The sequence below is a fragment of the Ursus maritimus genome, unplaced genomic scaffold (genome assembly GCF_017311325.1).
Source record: "Ursus maritimus isolate PB19 unplaced genomic scaffold, ASM1731132v1 scaffold_19, whole genome shotgun sequence".
NCBI lineage: Eukaryota > Metazoa > Chordata > Mammalia > Carnivora > Ursidae > Ursus > Ursus maritimus.
The window spans coordinates 34,217,012-34,232,539 of record NW_024424341.1 but is presented as its reverse complement, the minus strand read 5'-3'; the positions used below and the strand labels follow the sequence as shown (position 1 = coordinate 34,232,539).

At 51.3% G+C, this 15,528-nt stretch overlaps 1 protein-coding gene across 2 annotated transcripts in view; it reads right to left on the bottom strand.

Moving 5' to 3' along the window:
* Window positions 1-15,528, bottom strand: part of PLCG2 (phospholipase C gamma 2) — a 141,262-nt gene that overhangs the window by 66,917 nt on the left and 58,817 nt on the right. For both annotated transcript variants that reach the window (XM_040633651.1, XM_040633650.1), the window contains exons 6-7: window positions 9,265-9,349; window positions 7,766-7,849 (exon numbers count right to left, since the gene is read on the bottom strand). In XM_040633651.1, the coding sequence (XP_040489585.1) occupies window positions 7,766-7,849; window positions 9,265-9,349 (169 nt within the window). The remainder of the gene's footprint in view (window positions 1-7,765; window positions 7,850-9,264; window positions 9,350-15,528) is intronic.

Below are 15,528 nucleotides of genomic sequence, written 5' to 3'. Positions count from 1 at the left end.
CCCCCCCCCCCCCCCCCCCCCCCCGCTCATGCACGCACACTCTCTCTTGTGCACTCTCTCTTAAAAAAAAATTCAGGGCACAAATGGAAATGCAGCCCCTGGCATGTTACAAGCCCTAATGATATAAACAGCACTCCTGCTCTGGACGCCCCCGCCCTCTTGCCAAGCTGCTTGGAGTCCAGGATGACACGTGGAAAACCAAGCTCCTGGAAAAGGTATCTACAGGCCCCCAGGAAGCATCGGGAGGGGGGGGCTGTGTAAGTCTCTGCACGTATGCTTTTTTTTTTTTCTGGAAAGATGATCTATAGCTTTAATCAGCATCTCAAGAAACAGGTCACCCAAAAAGGTTAAGAACCACTCGTTCAGAAAAACTCAGAAGAGCTTCCTTCTATTTATAGGTGTAATTTACAGCACAGCTATTTCCTCATTTGAAAGAAAGAAAAAGAGGGGGATTTGGGGCAGTGGGTGCTCTTTGGTATTTGGACTTATTTGGCACTTAGACCCCCAGAATAACCTGGTGTTTAAGGCCAGATCCCTTCCAAACCCAACCCCCGAGACTGGTTTCCTTATACCCGGAGAAAGGCCTGTCCGGGACGTCCCCTCAGTCCCCCACTCTACTAGAAGCTTAAGGCCAGCCCGCTCCTTCACTTCTTTTCGATGAAGAACAAAAAAAGGTCCACCCCGTTTCAGCCAGGTGGACAGCTGGGACAAAGGAGGTGTCCCTACTGCAGAGATGTTTCCAGAGCCACAAAATACGGGGAGAAAGGCCCCAGCTTCCCTTCTCATATGCCTGTATCTCCATCCTGGTGCCCCCATTCGCCAAGCCTGCTGGCAGAGGCACCTGGGAACGGGTTGGTGGGAATCAGCCCCCCAAGGTATGGAGCAGGGCTGGGAAAGGATTGAAAGAGCAAAGGCAAATATCACCAGCCTGAAGTTTACCACTTGTACAAGCAGAAGCCCAATTCAAAGATGCAACGCAACAGAGCAGGTGTGGGGGTGGGGGTCACGGGGAATGGAAGGCAGAAGGCGAGAAGATTCGTGGGCCCATCGACCAGAGCGGCCAGTCACGCATCCACTGCAGTGAAGACTGGGGCGAGGGGAGAAGCAGCAGGTCTCTTCTGCACATTCCAGTGCGAGATGCAAGGCAAGCAGGTGGTTAGGGGACAGTCTGGCTAAGCACTGGCCCTGCCTGGGACGCACCAACCTTTCAAAGACCCAGCCAAGGACGTTGTGAGCACAGACAGGGAGGGAAGAGGAGAATGGAGACAACGCAGTAACCCAAAGCCAGGCACAAACATCCAGGAGAGTGTGACGAGCTGTGATCCATGCCACTGCGTGGGCAAGATAAAGGCCTGAGGACCGACTGGTGGCTTTGTCAGTGTGGAGGTCACTGGTGAGATGACAAGATGAACTGCCATGGGGGGAGGGGGAGGCTTGGACACATGGCTGGGACAGGCCTGGAGATGGAGGGGGAGGGGAGGGCAGACAGTGATGCTTATGGTGCTCCTGGAGCAGGTCCCGCCGCGGGGCGGAGAAATGGGGCAGTAGTCGGACGGGGGAGATGCGTCAGGCAGGGCATTCTACCAATGGAAGAGGTTACAGCATGTGTTACAGGTACCTATGTGGCCCCCACAAGATATGAGCAAGCCCCAACCCCTCCCCACTACATTATGAATGTGACCTTTTTTGGAAATAAGATCTTTGCAGATATGATCGACTGAAGGCAAGGTCCTCCTGGATTAGGACGGGCCCTAATGCCATGACTGGAGTTCTTATGAAGGGGGACATCTGGAGCAGGCACAGAGCAGGACAAGGCGGCCACGTGATGACAGAGGCAGAGAGGGGAGGGTGAGGAGTACCCAGGATGGCTAGCAAACAGCAGAAGCGGGGAAAGTGGCAAGCACAGATCCTCCCCGAGACGTCAGTGGGCTCTCAGCGCTGCCGGCACCCAGACCGCGAGAGACAGAGGTCTGTTCTCCTCAGCCACTTAGCTGGGGTCTGTCGTGGAAGCCCTGGGAAACTCATAGGGCTTGTTGTGAGCTGATGCAGGGCAGCCACGACCTCAGTCACCCCTCGTGCCCATCCCATCAGAAAGGCGGTAAAACAAACCCCACGTCAGACACAAGAAACAGACTCTGGAATAAGCAGGTGTTCCAAGATGACATATCTAGAGCGTCACGGGGACAGAACTCCCATCCTGGTCTACCTCGGTACTTCCCCACTGGCCCATTCGGTACGTGAAAATGCACACAGAGTAAATGCACACATAGTAGTTCTAGCAATGAGAGAAGAATATTCTAGATGCTACAGGCACACAGTGGAAAGACAGCAATTAATTTATTCCAGCATTACTGTTTGGGGTTATGTGGTCCAAATCTACCAAACCAGGACGTTGTTGGCCCCATGTGACCAGAGGTGACATCCTTGACCCCTCTGGCCCCAGCAAAGGATCCGTAAGGTCAGGGGAGATGTCTGTTTTATTAACCACTGTGTCCTCCTGGCTCAAACATGTGCTGAATGAATGTCTAAAATAATGGATAAATTAATCTTCTCTGGGACAAATTGAGAGCTACAAGGAAAAGCTACCTCTGACTTTTGCTTCGCAGGAGACAGGGAAGGAGCCCTGCCAAAGGATGGGGGCCACAAAAGCAAGGGCCCAGAGGCGTCAAGGTCAACCTGAGGTCAAGGAACGAGTCTCCCCATGTGGCCGGGAGGAGGGGCAGTGCACCCTCCAGGCTGCAACTCACCCTACACCCCTGTGCTGAGCAGGTTATGTGAGCCATTTGGTGCCAGGAGGCCAAGGGGAAAAGGACAGTGACAGGAAGCTAACCAGAGACTCACTGCTGACTTCTGCACCGCGGAGGCTTCTCCCCCTCCCACGCCCCCACCGCGCATTAGAATAATCTGCGACAGTCCCTGGAATCCTCAGCCAGAACACCATCGCAGAATGGGACTCACTTCCCACACGCTGGCACCCATGTGAAACCTCAAAGCATAAATATTAATCTTTCTCCTAAATGTATAATCCCACATATAATCATAAAAGTTTAAGACGTTTTAATTATCTGTTTGTACGTCCTACTTCTGTGTAGTACGTGTTACTTTGCTTGTCATACAATTTATTCAAACGTCAGAAATGAATTTCCTATCAAGGGCTGCCTGGTCTTGTGGTTCGGCACAGGTAGGTATCAAAGGACCCTCCGGGAAGCCCACTGACTCTGACCAAGATGGTCCTGTTGAAGCAGGACTGGGCCCAGGAACACCAAGGCCCCTGTACTCCCTTCCTCCCAGATGAGTCTGCCTCACGAAAGGATAGGCTGTCCTGGGGGCCAGCTCTGTGCTGGACACTCTGCCGGGTGACTGCTCTTGACCAGCCCTCTTCATCCTCTCAGTAAGCCTGGAGGGTGGGTACCGTCACCCCCCTGTAACAGACAACACTGAGCATCTGGAAACTATGGTGCTCTCAGTGACAAGTAACGCAAAAGCAAGATTAGTGCCACCTTTTAAAAATTATAGCTATTTTCTCTTGTAACAGGCAAACAAACAACGGAAGACACCTACATTCGGAGCCTGGGGTGTGGTGATGGACGGCAGAAGGCCGTGTGTGTTGTTTTCTGGTACCTTGCAGGCCTGGGAAGGCACTCGTTCTCTGAATCACACTGGACACAATTCGGGAGTGGATGATTATTTGTGAGCTGCTGGAGAGCAACTCTGAATCATGGGTTTATGGGAATCCTTGGTGGACAGACTTTAAGATGGCCCCCAGGATGTCTTCCTTCCAGTGTCCATACCCCTGCATTGTCCCTGTCGCTGGCCAAGGTAATAGGATGTACAAGATTATGTGTCTATGACAAGATGACGCTATCATGACCGAGCACCTGTCTTACCGTGTTTGTGGAAGCCAGCACCCATGCAGGGGAGCCCCATCCATCAAAGAGCCATGAGCCGCATCTAGGAGCTGTGGGTGGGCTCTGCCCAGTAAGAAACTGAACCCTCGGTCCTACACCTGCAAGGAACTCATCGTAGCACAACCTCATGAGCTTGGAAGCAGATCTTCTACCACTTGAGCCTTCGGGTGAGACCACAGCCTCAGGCAGAACTCATGTGAGACCCCAAAGCAGGGAATCCAGCTAAGGCACGCCAGAATGCCCGAGCCTCAGAAACTGAAAGAGCAATGAGCATCGTGATGATACTGCTATGCAGCTAATCATAACTGGAACGCATTTCCAAAGGAATCTACTGGAGGGTACAGAAAACAGATCGTATGGAAGGTCAGGGGGTAAAAACAGATGAACAAACAGTAACCTGACCATGGCAGGGTTTCACAGGGATGAAACTCAAGTCCTGGACCAAGAGCAAGAAGGAAATTAACCAGTCATCCTCACTGCTGATCAGAGCTTGTGACTGTCTGATGCCCAGCTGCCATGAACCCAGGGGTCTTCACATGTTTGGTGGGGAGGTCGCTGAGCAGCAGTTAGGAAGCTGGGTTTTCAAGCATTTAAGGGAGAAGTAATACAAGGCTGGGTTTGCTTCAAAATCACATGAGCAGAGGGATCTAGGCTGGGAGGCTGTCAATCACCATCAACAGCCTTGTCTCCCCAAAGGAGCCTAAGAAATCCAGCGATGCCTCTAAGAGCACGCAGCTGTTGCTTTTCTGTGCTCTGTGCAGCCAGCAAGGAGCTCAGCAAGTAAATGATATGCAGACACTAGGGGAGGGGCGTTTACCTGCACAAGAGTCATGAGGTTTCTCAAGCTGACCACTAACTATAGAGCTTGGGGTTTTGTTATCCACATTCCAAGTCAGTTCTACCTTCCAATGCTGGAGTTCCCAAGTCTTTGGGGCCTGGGAGGCAACATAAATTAGTAGCGAGCTGGGGGGGTGGGCAGGGTGGGAGCAGGCGCAAACCAGAGAATGCTTGCTTCCTTCCTACTCAGATGTCCTCACGGGGAACTCAGGACCCATATATAGCCACGTGTCAATTTTTTTTTCATAAGAAGCAGAAAATCTAGATCTTAATATGGAATCTCTTAAGTTTTAAATGTAGGCGATTCCTTGTAAAAACATTCAAACCAGGAGGCCAACTCCAACAGAATATGGGCTGAATGGGGTGTTCTGGCTGACAGAAGCAGGCACCCTCTGGTACAGATGTTTTTCCCCCAAAACTGGGCAATCTAAGTTACCCCCAGAGGATTCAGGGATTCTGCAGAAATCGGACTCAAACTTCTGCCCGCTTCTCGCTCCCAAACACACACACATTAGCCTTAGTAAGAACCGGAACAAACGTGCAGGTTGAAGTAAGTCTTCGGTGGAATTTTATCACGATGGAGACAGAACACCACGGGCTAACCTGTGCTGGCAGACGAATTAGCTTTTGTGCCAACCTTATCCTCGAGCTTCGCCTGCCATCGGTCTGAGACAGCATTCTGAAATCTCAATCCAACGGATTATGAAAACTGTTATTTGCAACTACTGATCCTGAGTGAATCAAACTTTTCTCAGTCCTGGTCAACTGCATAATCGTCATTATCCTGGATTTCACTTGTACATTGTCATCAAACATTTTCATTGTTCTCAAGAAATGATTATAAATAAAACTTTCAGATTTTAACCTAAAAACACGTGTTTTGATCAGTTTTTATACAGCAGTTTTTTAAATTAAGTTTTCATATAAAAAAAGGGAGGAAGGTTATATAATTTAAAAAGTTTTATAACCCATGACCTGATTTAATACCTTTATTTTACAGAGGCCGCTGAGTGAAGGGAAAAGAGGGCTTTCCTCAAAGTCACGTGTGGTCAGCCAAGGTCAAGCTGGGGCTGAAATCCAGGACTTTCAATCCCCAAAGCCTACACAGGCTCTCTACTCTATTTGGCAAACTCGGAACTAATATGTGAAAATGAACACAATACAATGGAATGTTTTACTCTATAAAATAATGTATTTTTCCCCAGTCTAGGCAAACTGGACATGCTGCTCCCATTTCTTTGCCTCAGATATATCCAAAATCCCACAGCCAGCGGTCATCTGTCAAGAAGCCTCATCCTTGGGGCGCCTGGGTGGCTCAGTCATTGAGCGTCTGCCTTCGGCTCAGGGCGTGATCCCGGCGTTATGGGATCGAGCCCCACATCAGGCTCCTCCGCTATGAGCCTGCTTCTTCCTCTCCCACTCCCCCTGCTTGTGCTCCCTCTCTCGCTGGCTGTCTCTCTCTCTCTCAAATAAATAAAATCTTTAAAAAAAAAAAAAGAAGCCTCATCCTTTGCCCACTTTCAGGCCTGCCCACAGAAGGCAATTAGTAAGTGTCTTCTGGTGACTGTGGTTTTTTTTTTTAAAGTTGACACCACACCCAACGTGGGGCTTGAACTCACAACCCAAAGATCAAGTCGTGTGCTCTACCAACTGAGCCGGCCAGGCGCCCTGCTTCTAGTGACTTTCATATGCTCATCATTTAAAAATGCCTACACTCTTGACCTCCCGTCCCAAGCCCTCATTCAGTCCTCCCTAGAGCCCAGGGGGTGGGGGCAGGAATCCCCACCCCCAACACACAGATGAGTAGACTGAGGCTGAGAGTGGTGGGTGGCCAGCGCGGGATCACACAGCTAGTTCGAGAAACCAGATCTCTGACTCTACGTCCCATGTCCTCTCTGCTCTGCCGCTCTGCTCTGGACCCACCTTTGCCACCTGAAAAGCCCTTTCCGACATGCTGTTCGTGGGGTGCACACCACCCACCAGGTACTGCGCTCCATGCACTGCACTGAACCCCACTTTTAAGCTTTACACTTTACATGACTTTTTTTTATGGTGAAAGTAATGTGCTCTTTGGAACAAGTCAAAGAAAACGGAGGTGTACAAAGGAAAAGGCAATTATCTCTCCTGCCCATCTTCCCAACCCCTTCAATACACAGACGAAATCAACATTAGACGTGAAGTCGGTATTGTTCTGTACTTTTTCCTTTGTTCATAAAAACACACAGAGACATATGAAGGAGGATTATTATATCCTGGTTTTGGTTTTGGTTTTTCATCAGACCTAGCTCCTCGCATGAATCTGCTGCTGGTTTTGCTCACAAAATATCGTGAACAGCAGGCACACAGACTCGGTCTTCTTAATCAGCGGCATAACGTGCGGGGCTGGATGGACCATAATTGACCCCGCTCTTCCTCTACTGAGAGGCAAGCAGATGGCTCCCAGGTATTTAGCCAGCATAAGTAATGTCCCAATAAACAACCTGGTAATAAATTCCTAGGTTCCCGTGCCCTCATTTCTCTCAAACGGAGTCCCCAAAATGCCACTGTCTGGTCAAAATGAATGCACATCTTAATTTAATTTGAAAATGGCATATTATCTTAATAAAAAATATTCTCATAAATAATGAATAAAAGCATAAAAAGAAGGAACACACACATAATCCCTCCACCCAGAGATGGTTCCCCTTAATAATTTGATAAATTTCCTTCCACAATGAGATCATTCAGCTGAGTTAACAGAACTTTTTTTTACTTTAATAAGCTGCAATTGAATTCCAGACTTCTCGCACTCTCACCAAGAGGGTAAGAGAGCCACTCCTCCCATTTTCCCCCTAGCTCGCTCTCTCACGCGTCTACAATCTAACAGATGCAAACAGTACGTCCCCGTCATTCCCACCATGTCTTTCTTTGAGGAGAAGGGACACTCAACACTTCTCGTGGGTTTCTTAGGAATGTGCCGGACTTTGAAACACAGGGCAAACAAAAACATCATTTGATCATTTGCTCAAGAATTATCTTACCGACTTTTGTTGCTCAAACATAAGGTTTTTGTAGAACAGGTGGAACTGCTCGAAGCTGAGTTCATCTTTGTGCGCGCCGATTTCCTGTGAATTAGAAAAAAACAAGTGACCACGCGATCTCTGAAGCCCCTACTAGAAGGCTGCCACGCTGTTACCAGGCACAACGGCTGTCCCACGGCACTGGCCATGAGCAAACTCACCTTCCTCGGAACCCAAACTGTCCACAGGTTTCCTTATTTATCTGCCGGGAGAACATACCCCCCAGGGGCCCCACCGGGTGAGATCCTACCCTTGACCCCCACAACGGAAGAGACTCGGCCAGAATTCCAAGAGGAGTAACACAGAACTCCTCCCTCTGGGGGCAGAAGACACTTCCAAATCCAGACCTCGCATGGGGTCATTCTAAAAGCATGGGAAAACCAAGCAAGGTTTTGGAGTTCGACCTGGCTCAACTCCAGTCAAGGCTCATCCCCTGAATTGCTTAATGGCTTTGGGTAATTTACCTGATCCATTGGGACCCTCAGTTTCTTCATCTGTAAAATGGGAAAACCACCACCACCCTCCTAGGACTTCCTCAGAACCAAACCAGTAACATCTACGTATCGCGAGCTCTGGAAAGCCTTGATAAAGAACAAGAATCCAACAATGTGACAGTCGATGGTAAACACTCCCCCTGTCTCAGTTTCTGCCTTCTTAGAATAATAGGAATGTTCCAGGGAGGTCAAAAGATGGCTTGATAGCCACAAAGTGGGTTAACTCTTCTGAGAGCTCACTGGTACAAAAATGAATGCACTTTCCTGGCTGAGGAAGCCTGTGACTGGGGCTGCCACTGGCAAGACCACGTGACTCTTACAACTGGAGCTAAGGAGATAGAGTGTCACTGGGTTCCTTGACAAGAGTTGGGACCTCTCTGAGCACCAGTCTCTCTGGGCCCACACATCATCTTCATCCTCACCCCGTTCAGGAAGGCCCCCCTGCCCTACCCTACACCATCACTCTCGGAGTGACTTAACCTGCCACAGGTCTACCAACAGCTTAATTACACCAGACCATAACCAAACTACATGAAGGGTGCGGGAGGGCTGGGTGGGAAGTGGGGGCAAGGCCAGAGAAGAGCCAACTCGGACGACACGTTATGAGGACTTGGATACAGAATGCCACGCCCAACAACCTACATAAGGAACCTTTCATAATATTTTCCAAAAGAAACACATTTGTTTGTACTACTTGAAGGAAAGTAGGCTGTGGGATGGTGAGGGAACGGAAAGGCTGGACTGGGTGAGAGCAAGTCAAGCGGCTCAGCAATCACGGTCTTTATGGAGGACGTCCTGGCCTGGGATTGCGAACGGGGTCCTACGACCTTCACGTGGTCCCTCTGTCTGGACTGGGACAGATGCATCTGGAGATGAGGGTTCTCCTGGGCAGCGTCTGACGGGCCTCAAGGGCGAAGTGACTCTAAGTTCCCCAAATCACCAGGCCAGCCAAGCTAGGAAACTTACCAGAAACTTATCTTTGAGGAACTTGGCACTGTTCACTTTGAAGTTGACCAGGGGTAAGATGGTCTTCAGCTCTCGGAGGCTGATGCTGCAAAAGAGGGAAACCCCAGATCTATCCACCTCGAGGGACTTCAACGGTAGAGGGTTTGGCTCTTCCCATCCGCCCTGCCCTCCGGAGCCCTCTGCAAGGGGGGCTGGGAACAAGAGGCAGGTCTGGAAGATAAGGCTGGTCTCCACCCTTCAGGGCTGGTCATGGACTCGGGTGGAGTAAGAGATTTACAGCGTGGGCAGAACATGGTGTCAGGAGACCAGATAACCTTTGCAGATATAAAATGTTCCAGTGGTTCAAACCAAGGGAGGGTCATTGGAGGCCAGAGGGGAAGGGGAGAGGAGTCAGCCTTATACGAACACCTAGTATGTGCCAGGCTAGCTCTGGGTGTCATCCAAGCAATAATGCTACCTAACCCCTCCCCACATCTGACCCCCTACACAGGAAGCATTACCCACCCTCAGGGTTCAGAACAGGCAATGGGGGAGGGGTCTGGGAGGGATACACTGCTCGAGGTCAGAGCTGGGTGACAGCAGAACCTGGGTTTGAATCAAATCCCAAAAGGGGGGCGCCTGGGTGGCGCAGTCGTTTAGTGTCTGCCTTCGGCTCAGGGCGTGATCCCGGCATTCTGGGATTGAGCCCCACATCAGGCTCCTCCGCTAGGAGCCTGCTTCTTCCTCTCCCACTCCCCCTGCTTATGTTCCCTCTCTCGCTGGCTGTCTCCCTCTGTCAAATAAATAAATAAAATCCTTAAAAAAAAAAAATCCCAAAAGGTATAGTCATGTGGACCACATCACAGAAATCACCATGTGTGCTTTTCACTTGGGCCAGGTGGCAAGTTCAGTTGCACAGTAAAGAAGGGGAGAGCACGTTCTGAGCAAAAGAAATACCCGTAATAGCACTCGTTAGCAAGAGTCGCAGCTAGAAGGTCACCAGCGCACACTCAATGCCAGGCATTGCTCCGGGGGACGGACGGACCCACAGACACATCCTCCCTCCATGCCCCAACGACCTCCTGAGGTGGGTACCATCACCACCTCCACGTTCCGGGTGAGGACACGGCCTCAGAGAGGTTCGGGGCTGGGAGATGGAGCAGGTGGACCCCAGGGCAGTCCACCTGTAACCAGCACATTCCCCCGCCTCTCCAGGAAGAGCACAAACAGTGCAGGGGTGTGGGGCTCGGGTGGGGGGTCAAGGGCACGGCATCCAGACCCCTGTGGCTGCAGAGCCGAGTGTCTGCTAGAGCGAGAGAGGGTGGTCTGGGGGTGCTGTTGGTGTGGTCAGAGACCACTGCTCTGTGTTCTGGAGACGTCAGCCTGGACAGGGCTGTGCATGGCCGAGGAAGGAAGCCTGCCCAGGATGTGGGCAGTTTCCCCGGTGCTGTCAGCTTGGCCTCTGTTGGTACATCCGGAAAGCAGCAGCTAAGTGGGACTCCCGGCCGTCCCAGTGTCCACACCTCCAGCCTTTCTACCTCTAGTCTCACAGCCTCCCGAACATCAGACACTTTCATCTGCAAGAGGCTTCCCTACCCCCACTACTACAGGGTCAGCACCAAGGGCTTTCCCAGAAACATTGAGAGCAACGACGTCAGGGGGGGCTGGCCGGGCAGAGAATCAAGCAGGCTGGCTGAGACCCCCTCTGTGACCCAGCCCCCAGGATGTCCAGGAATAGCCTGGCCAGGACAGGATGAAGAGAGAGGTGCAGCAGGGGCTGGTGCCCCAAGACGGGGCCAGGAGAGGGTCTGGCCAACTGGCGGCCCTGCAGAGCTCATCCAGGACCAAGGAGGAGGTCGGAGTCCCCTCGGGAGCCCAGAACCTCCAGGAAGAAACAGGGTCAAGAAACCTCCCTACATCCAGGTACAGACACACCGCCCTTGGGACCCAGGGGAGCAAACATCAGATCTGGGGGCACGAGACTCTGAGCAAGGGGGCACCCGAAGCCACCTGCTCCAAAAGCCCCACTTTACAGCAGCGCAACAGAGCCCCCAGGTAAAGGTGGGGGCCACGGAGCTTCCTTGGGCTCCTATGCTGGGACCTTGCCACTCCACTCCCCCTCGGGGCCTGTGGCTGCTGCACTGCCTGACCCTTAGCCGGGCCGGGCACGGAGACTCCCCAGCTGCTGGCGGGGAGGAATCCAGCAGCCCCCAACCTCGCCCCTCTCCCCACTGGGGACTTGTCATCCTCAGATGAAGAGAGTGCCTCAGCAAGGTCACATCCAGCATCCCCAGCCCTCTTAGGACCGCAACGGAAGACAGCCTGGGAGGACGGCTCTGCAGTCCCATGGCTGTGACCACGGCTGCCTAATTCCTGCTGCTACGCACAGGTGTCCCTCCCCCACACCCTCCCCAGTGAGCTTCTTGCACACAAACGCCCATCTCAGATTCTGCTTCCTGTGGGCTCAGCCTGTGACCATGGGTTAGGAGCCAGGGCAATTCCTTCGGAGAGGGAAAGCAAGAAATTGTCCCGGCCACGGGCCACAAAGGGCCCCACCCCTTCCATGGCAGGCCTCAATCCTTCCACAATCGTGGCACCTTCCCTGTCGGCCTGGCACGGTCCCAGCTCCTAAGGCACCGCATGAGAGCAGCCTTCACCACACTGCCCCAGGAAACTTCCCTGCCACCAGAGGCTGGACCGACACCTCCACCACCCCCGGCTTTTTGGAGCAGTAAGGACAATCATAAGCCTTTGTCAGCGCTCATCATACGCCAGGCACCGTGTAAGTGCTTTCATGTACCCACGGAGACCTCACACCAACCCAGGGAGGCAGGACCAATCAGCTCACTCTTACAGACTAGAAAACTAAGGCACAGAGAAATTAACTAATTTACCCAAACTCACAACACCAGTAAGTGTTAAAGCAGAGATTCAAACCTCACCACTGCCCAAAAGAACTTTCTATGATGATGGAAATGTTCTATATCTGAGCTGACACGGTAGCCACTAGCCACATGTGGCTACTGAGCATTCGATATGTGGCTAACGTGCCCCAGGAACTAAATTTTTAATTTTATTTAATTTTAATTAATTTAAATAGCCACCTGTAGCTAGGGGCCCCTGTATTGGACAGGGCAGCTCTAGAGGCTGGCTTCTCTAAGTAGAGTCCCTGGATCAGCAGCGCCAACATCCTCTGGGAATTTGCTAGAAATGCAAAATTTTTGAGCCCCAGGCTAGACCTAGTGAAGCCGAATCTCTCCTGGGGAGACTCCGCATACCTAAGGCCAAAGCCCCCCAGGCAGTCCCAATGTGCTGGGGCCACACTGACTGGCAAGATATGCCTACATGCATTCCTGCTGAAGGAGAGACCCGGACCCACATCCCTGCCTCCCACCTGCAACCCCTGCCCATTCTGCCTCCTGAAACCCAGCACGGTCTTCCCTCTGCCCCTGCCAGGCTGAAGGAAAAAGGTGGCCAACCTCCAGCGGATGCAAATTCCATGTTATATGCCCAGGGGCAAAAGGCAAAGAAACGTCCACAGGAGACAACGTGCTCCCAGCCTTTTGAGGCTCCTGCCCCACTGTGGGACGCAGCCCCTGTGAGCCTCCCACCAGGGAACACAATTCCAGGGACCCTCACAGAAGGTTTGGGTGGGGGGGTGCTTTCTCAAGGGATATTTTGATCACAGAAATGTTCACCTTTTGCACAACCTCAGAACCTAATTCCCGGATAAGAGACAACTAAACTCTAAAGGCTCAGAGATGGGGGTGAAATGACGGTTGCCTCTAAAAACCTAGCCAAGAGTTAGCTGTGTGTAGCATTGACACTTGGACTCAGTCTCCCCAGACCTGGAAATGTCGTAAGAAAAGCTTCCCAAGCTAGAATGTTCCATTTGCTCAATGTTATGTCTAGGAACGAAAGGGAGGGTTTTCTTTCATCCAACAAACACTAGGAAGACCAAGCCAGCCAGACCCCTGACCTCAAGGAGCCCCCGTCAATGTGAGCAGCAACAGGAAGGTTAAGACTCAAGGAAAGCAGAGCATGTCTGCCCAGTGGGGGGCCGTGGAGTCCTGGCACAAGGCCAAGCATCCTACAGTGACCCCGAAAATGCTTCTCGTGAGGGTCACGTCCTATGTTCACTTTGAACATGATTCGGTGATAACGCGAACGAGCATAAGGAAAAACCGGACATAAATTAAATGACAAGCAAAAGACAGCTTTTCAAACCAAATATCACATTCCCATTGGTTGATTTCTAACGTGGGCACCGGCATCACTCTCCTGAGGAGCTGCAAGGGAGTGCAGACGTTCCTACAGTTTAACATGACGTGGAAACAGCGTAATCCTCTCCTCCGTCAGGGTGGCCGGGATGCAGCGATTTACTCCCCAAGAACAGGGCTGTGACTGTACAAAGGGGCAAGCTTCCCACTACCTCCTTGGCCAGGTGATCCAGGGTGACATCGCCACGGACAAGCCCCGCAGAGAACACGCAGCCCTCCATGGGACGACAGGAGGAAGCAGCCCTTCACCTCTGTGATGTTCTTCCCAAAGACCCACCACCTCAGCCTACCCATCACTCCAGCCTCTTCGTGACAAAAATGTCAGACCAACACGATCTAAGGGAGATTCTAGAAGATACCTGGATGCATTCCTCACACCCGTCAAGGTCGTCAGGAAAGACGGAGAAACTGTCCCAACCAGAGACCAAGGAGCAGAACAACGCAGTGTTACGGGGGGTCGGGGGTTAGATCTGCGACCGGGAAGAGCGCTTCGGTGGGGAAATAGTGAGGTCTAAATCAAATCCAGGGTTCAGTTCAGGGTCCTGTGCCAATGCTGGCTCCTCAGGCTCCAGAAACACGACACGGTAATGCACGAGGGGAGCAGGAGAGAAAGCCAGGCAGAGGGGTATTTGGGGATTCCCCGTATTATCTTTGCAAATTTCTCTAAATGTAAAGTTATCCCCAAACTTAGAGGTTAAAGAATGGGGGGGGAGGAGATCCTACGTGTAATTAGATTTTAATGAAGTAAAATAAACAAGTAAAAAGCAAAGCTGACGGTGGAAATCTAGTGAACACCTGCAGCCGGGGTTAGGGGTGCTTACCATTTAACATCACATTTATCCAGATTCTCTCTAGTTTTCAGAATTTATAAAATTTTCTATAATGAACACGAATTACTTTTATATTTTTTAAAAAATCCATGTGCATTTTTTCAAAAGGTAATGCTAAAGGAAAGCATAATGCAGAATAGAATGAATAAAAAAATAAAAGGTTATATAGTTCCTAGTCCAGAGTCGGCACTTGGAAGTTGATAAGGACTAAAATCGTAAGGTGAAATTTTAAAATGGGCAAAGGAGGACCTGAACATTTTTCCAGAGAAGACAAATGGTAAAAAGCATGTGAAAAAATGCTCAACATTCCTAGCAATGAGGAAGATGCAAAACAAAACTAAAATGAGCTACGACTTCACACCCATTAAGGTAACTATTATTTGAAAGAAAGAGAGAAAGGGAGGGAGGGAGGAAAGAAGGCAGGCAGGCAGGCAGGGGCACACAAGCACTGGCAGGCAAGTGGGAAGGACGGAGCCCTGACGCACGGCTGCTGGGACTGGAAAGCGGCTGGCGCTGCGTCTGAGAGTGGAGCCGCCCTGCCACTGGATTCAGCAGGTCCACTTCTGGGTAACGTCCCCAAGAACTGAGAGCAGCAGACTGCACACCCGTGTTCACAGAACCACACTCACAACAGCCAGAAGGGGGAAGCCATCAAAGTGTCCATCAACAGATGGACGGATCGGCAACCCGTGGTCTCCACTACAGGGGAATATTACGAGCCTTGAAGAGGAGGGGGATTCTGACACCTGCTACAGGAACACAGATGAACAGCGACGACGCTGTCCTAAGTGAAACAAGCCAGTCACCCCAACACAGAGACGGCCTGACTCCACGCGTACAAGGTACCTAGCGCCATCACACTCCTGGGGATGGGACATAGGGCAGAGCTTCTCGGGGGTGGGGAAGGAGGAAATGGGGGGCACCGTTTATGGGGACAGGGTTTCAGCTGTGGGGCATGAAGAGTGCTCTGAAGAGGATGGCGGCGATGAACACACGACAGTATGAACGCACGTAATCTCACGGAGGCGTACCTTCAGATGGTAGGCTTTGTGCTGTGTCGTTGTGATCAAACGATCAAACTAATTAAGCAGTTCTCACTTACAGGCCGTGGGGGGTAGGCGGCGGGAGGGAAGGTTTCTGCCTTTTAGCGGCTTTCCCGAGTACAGGTTATAAAA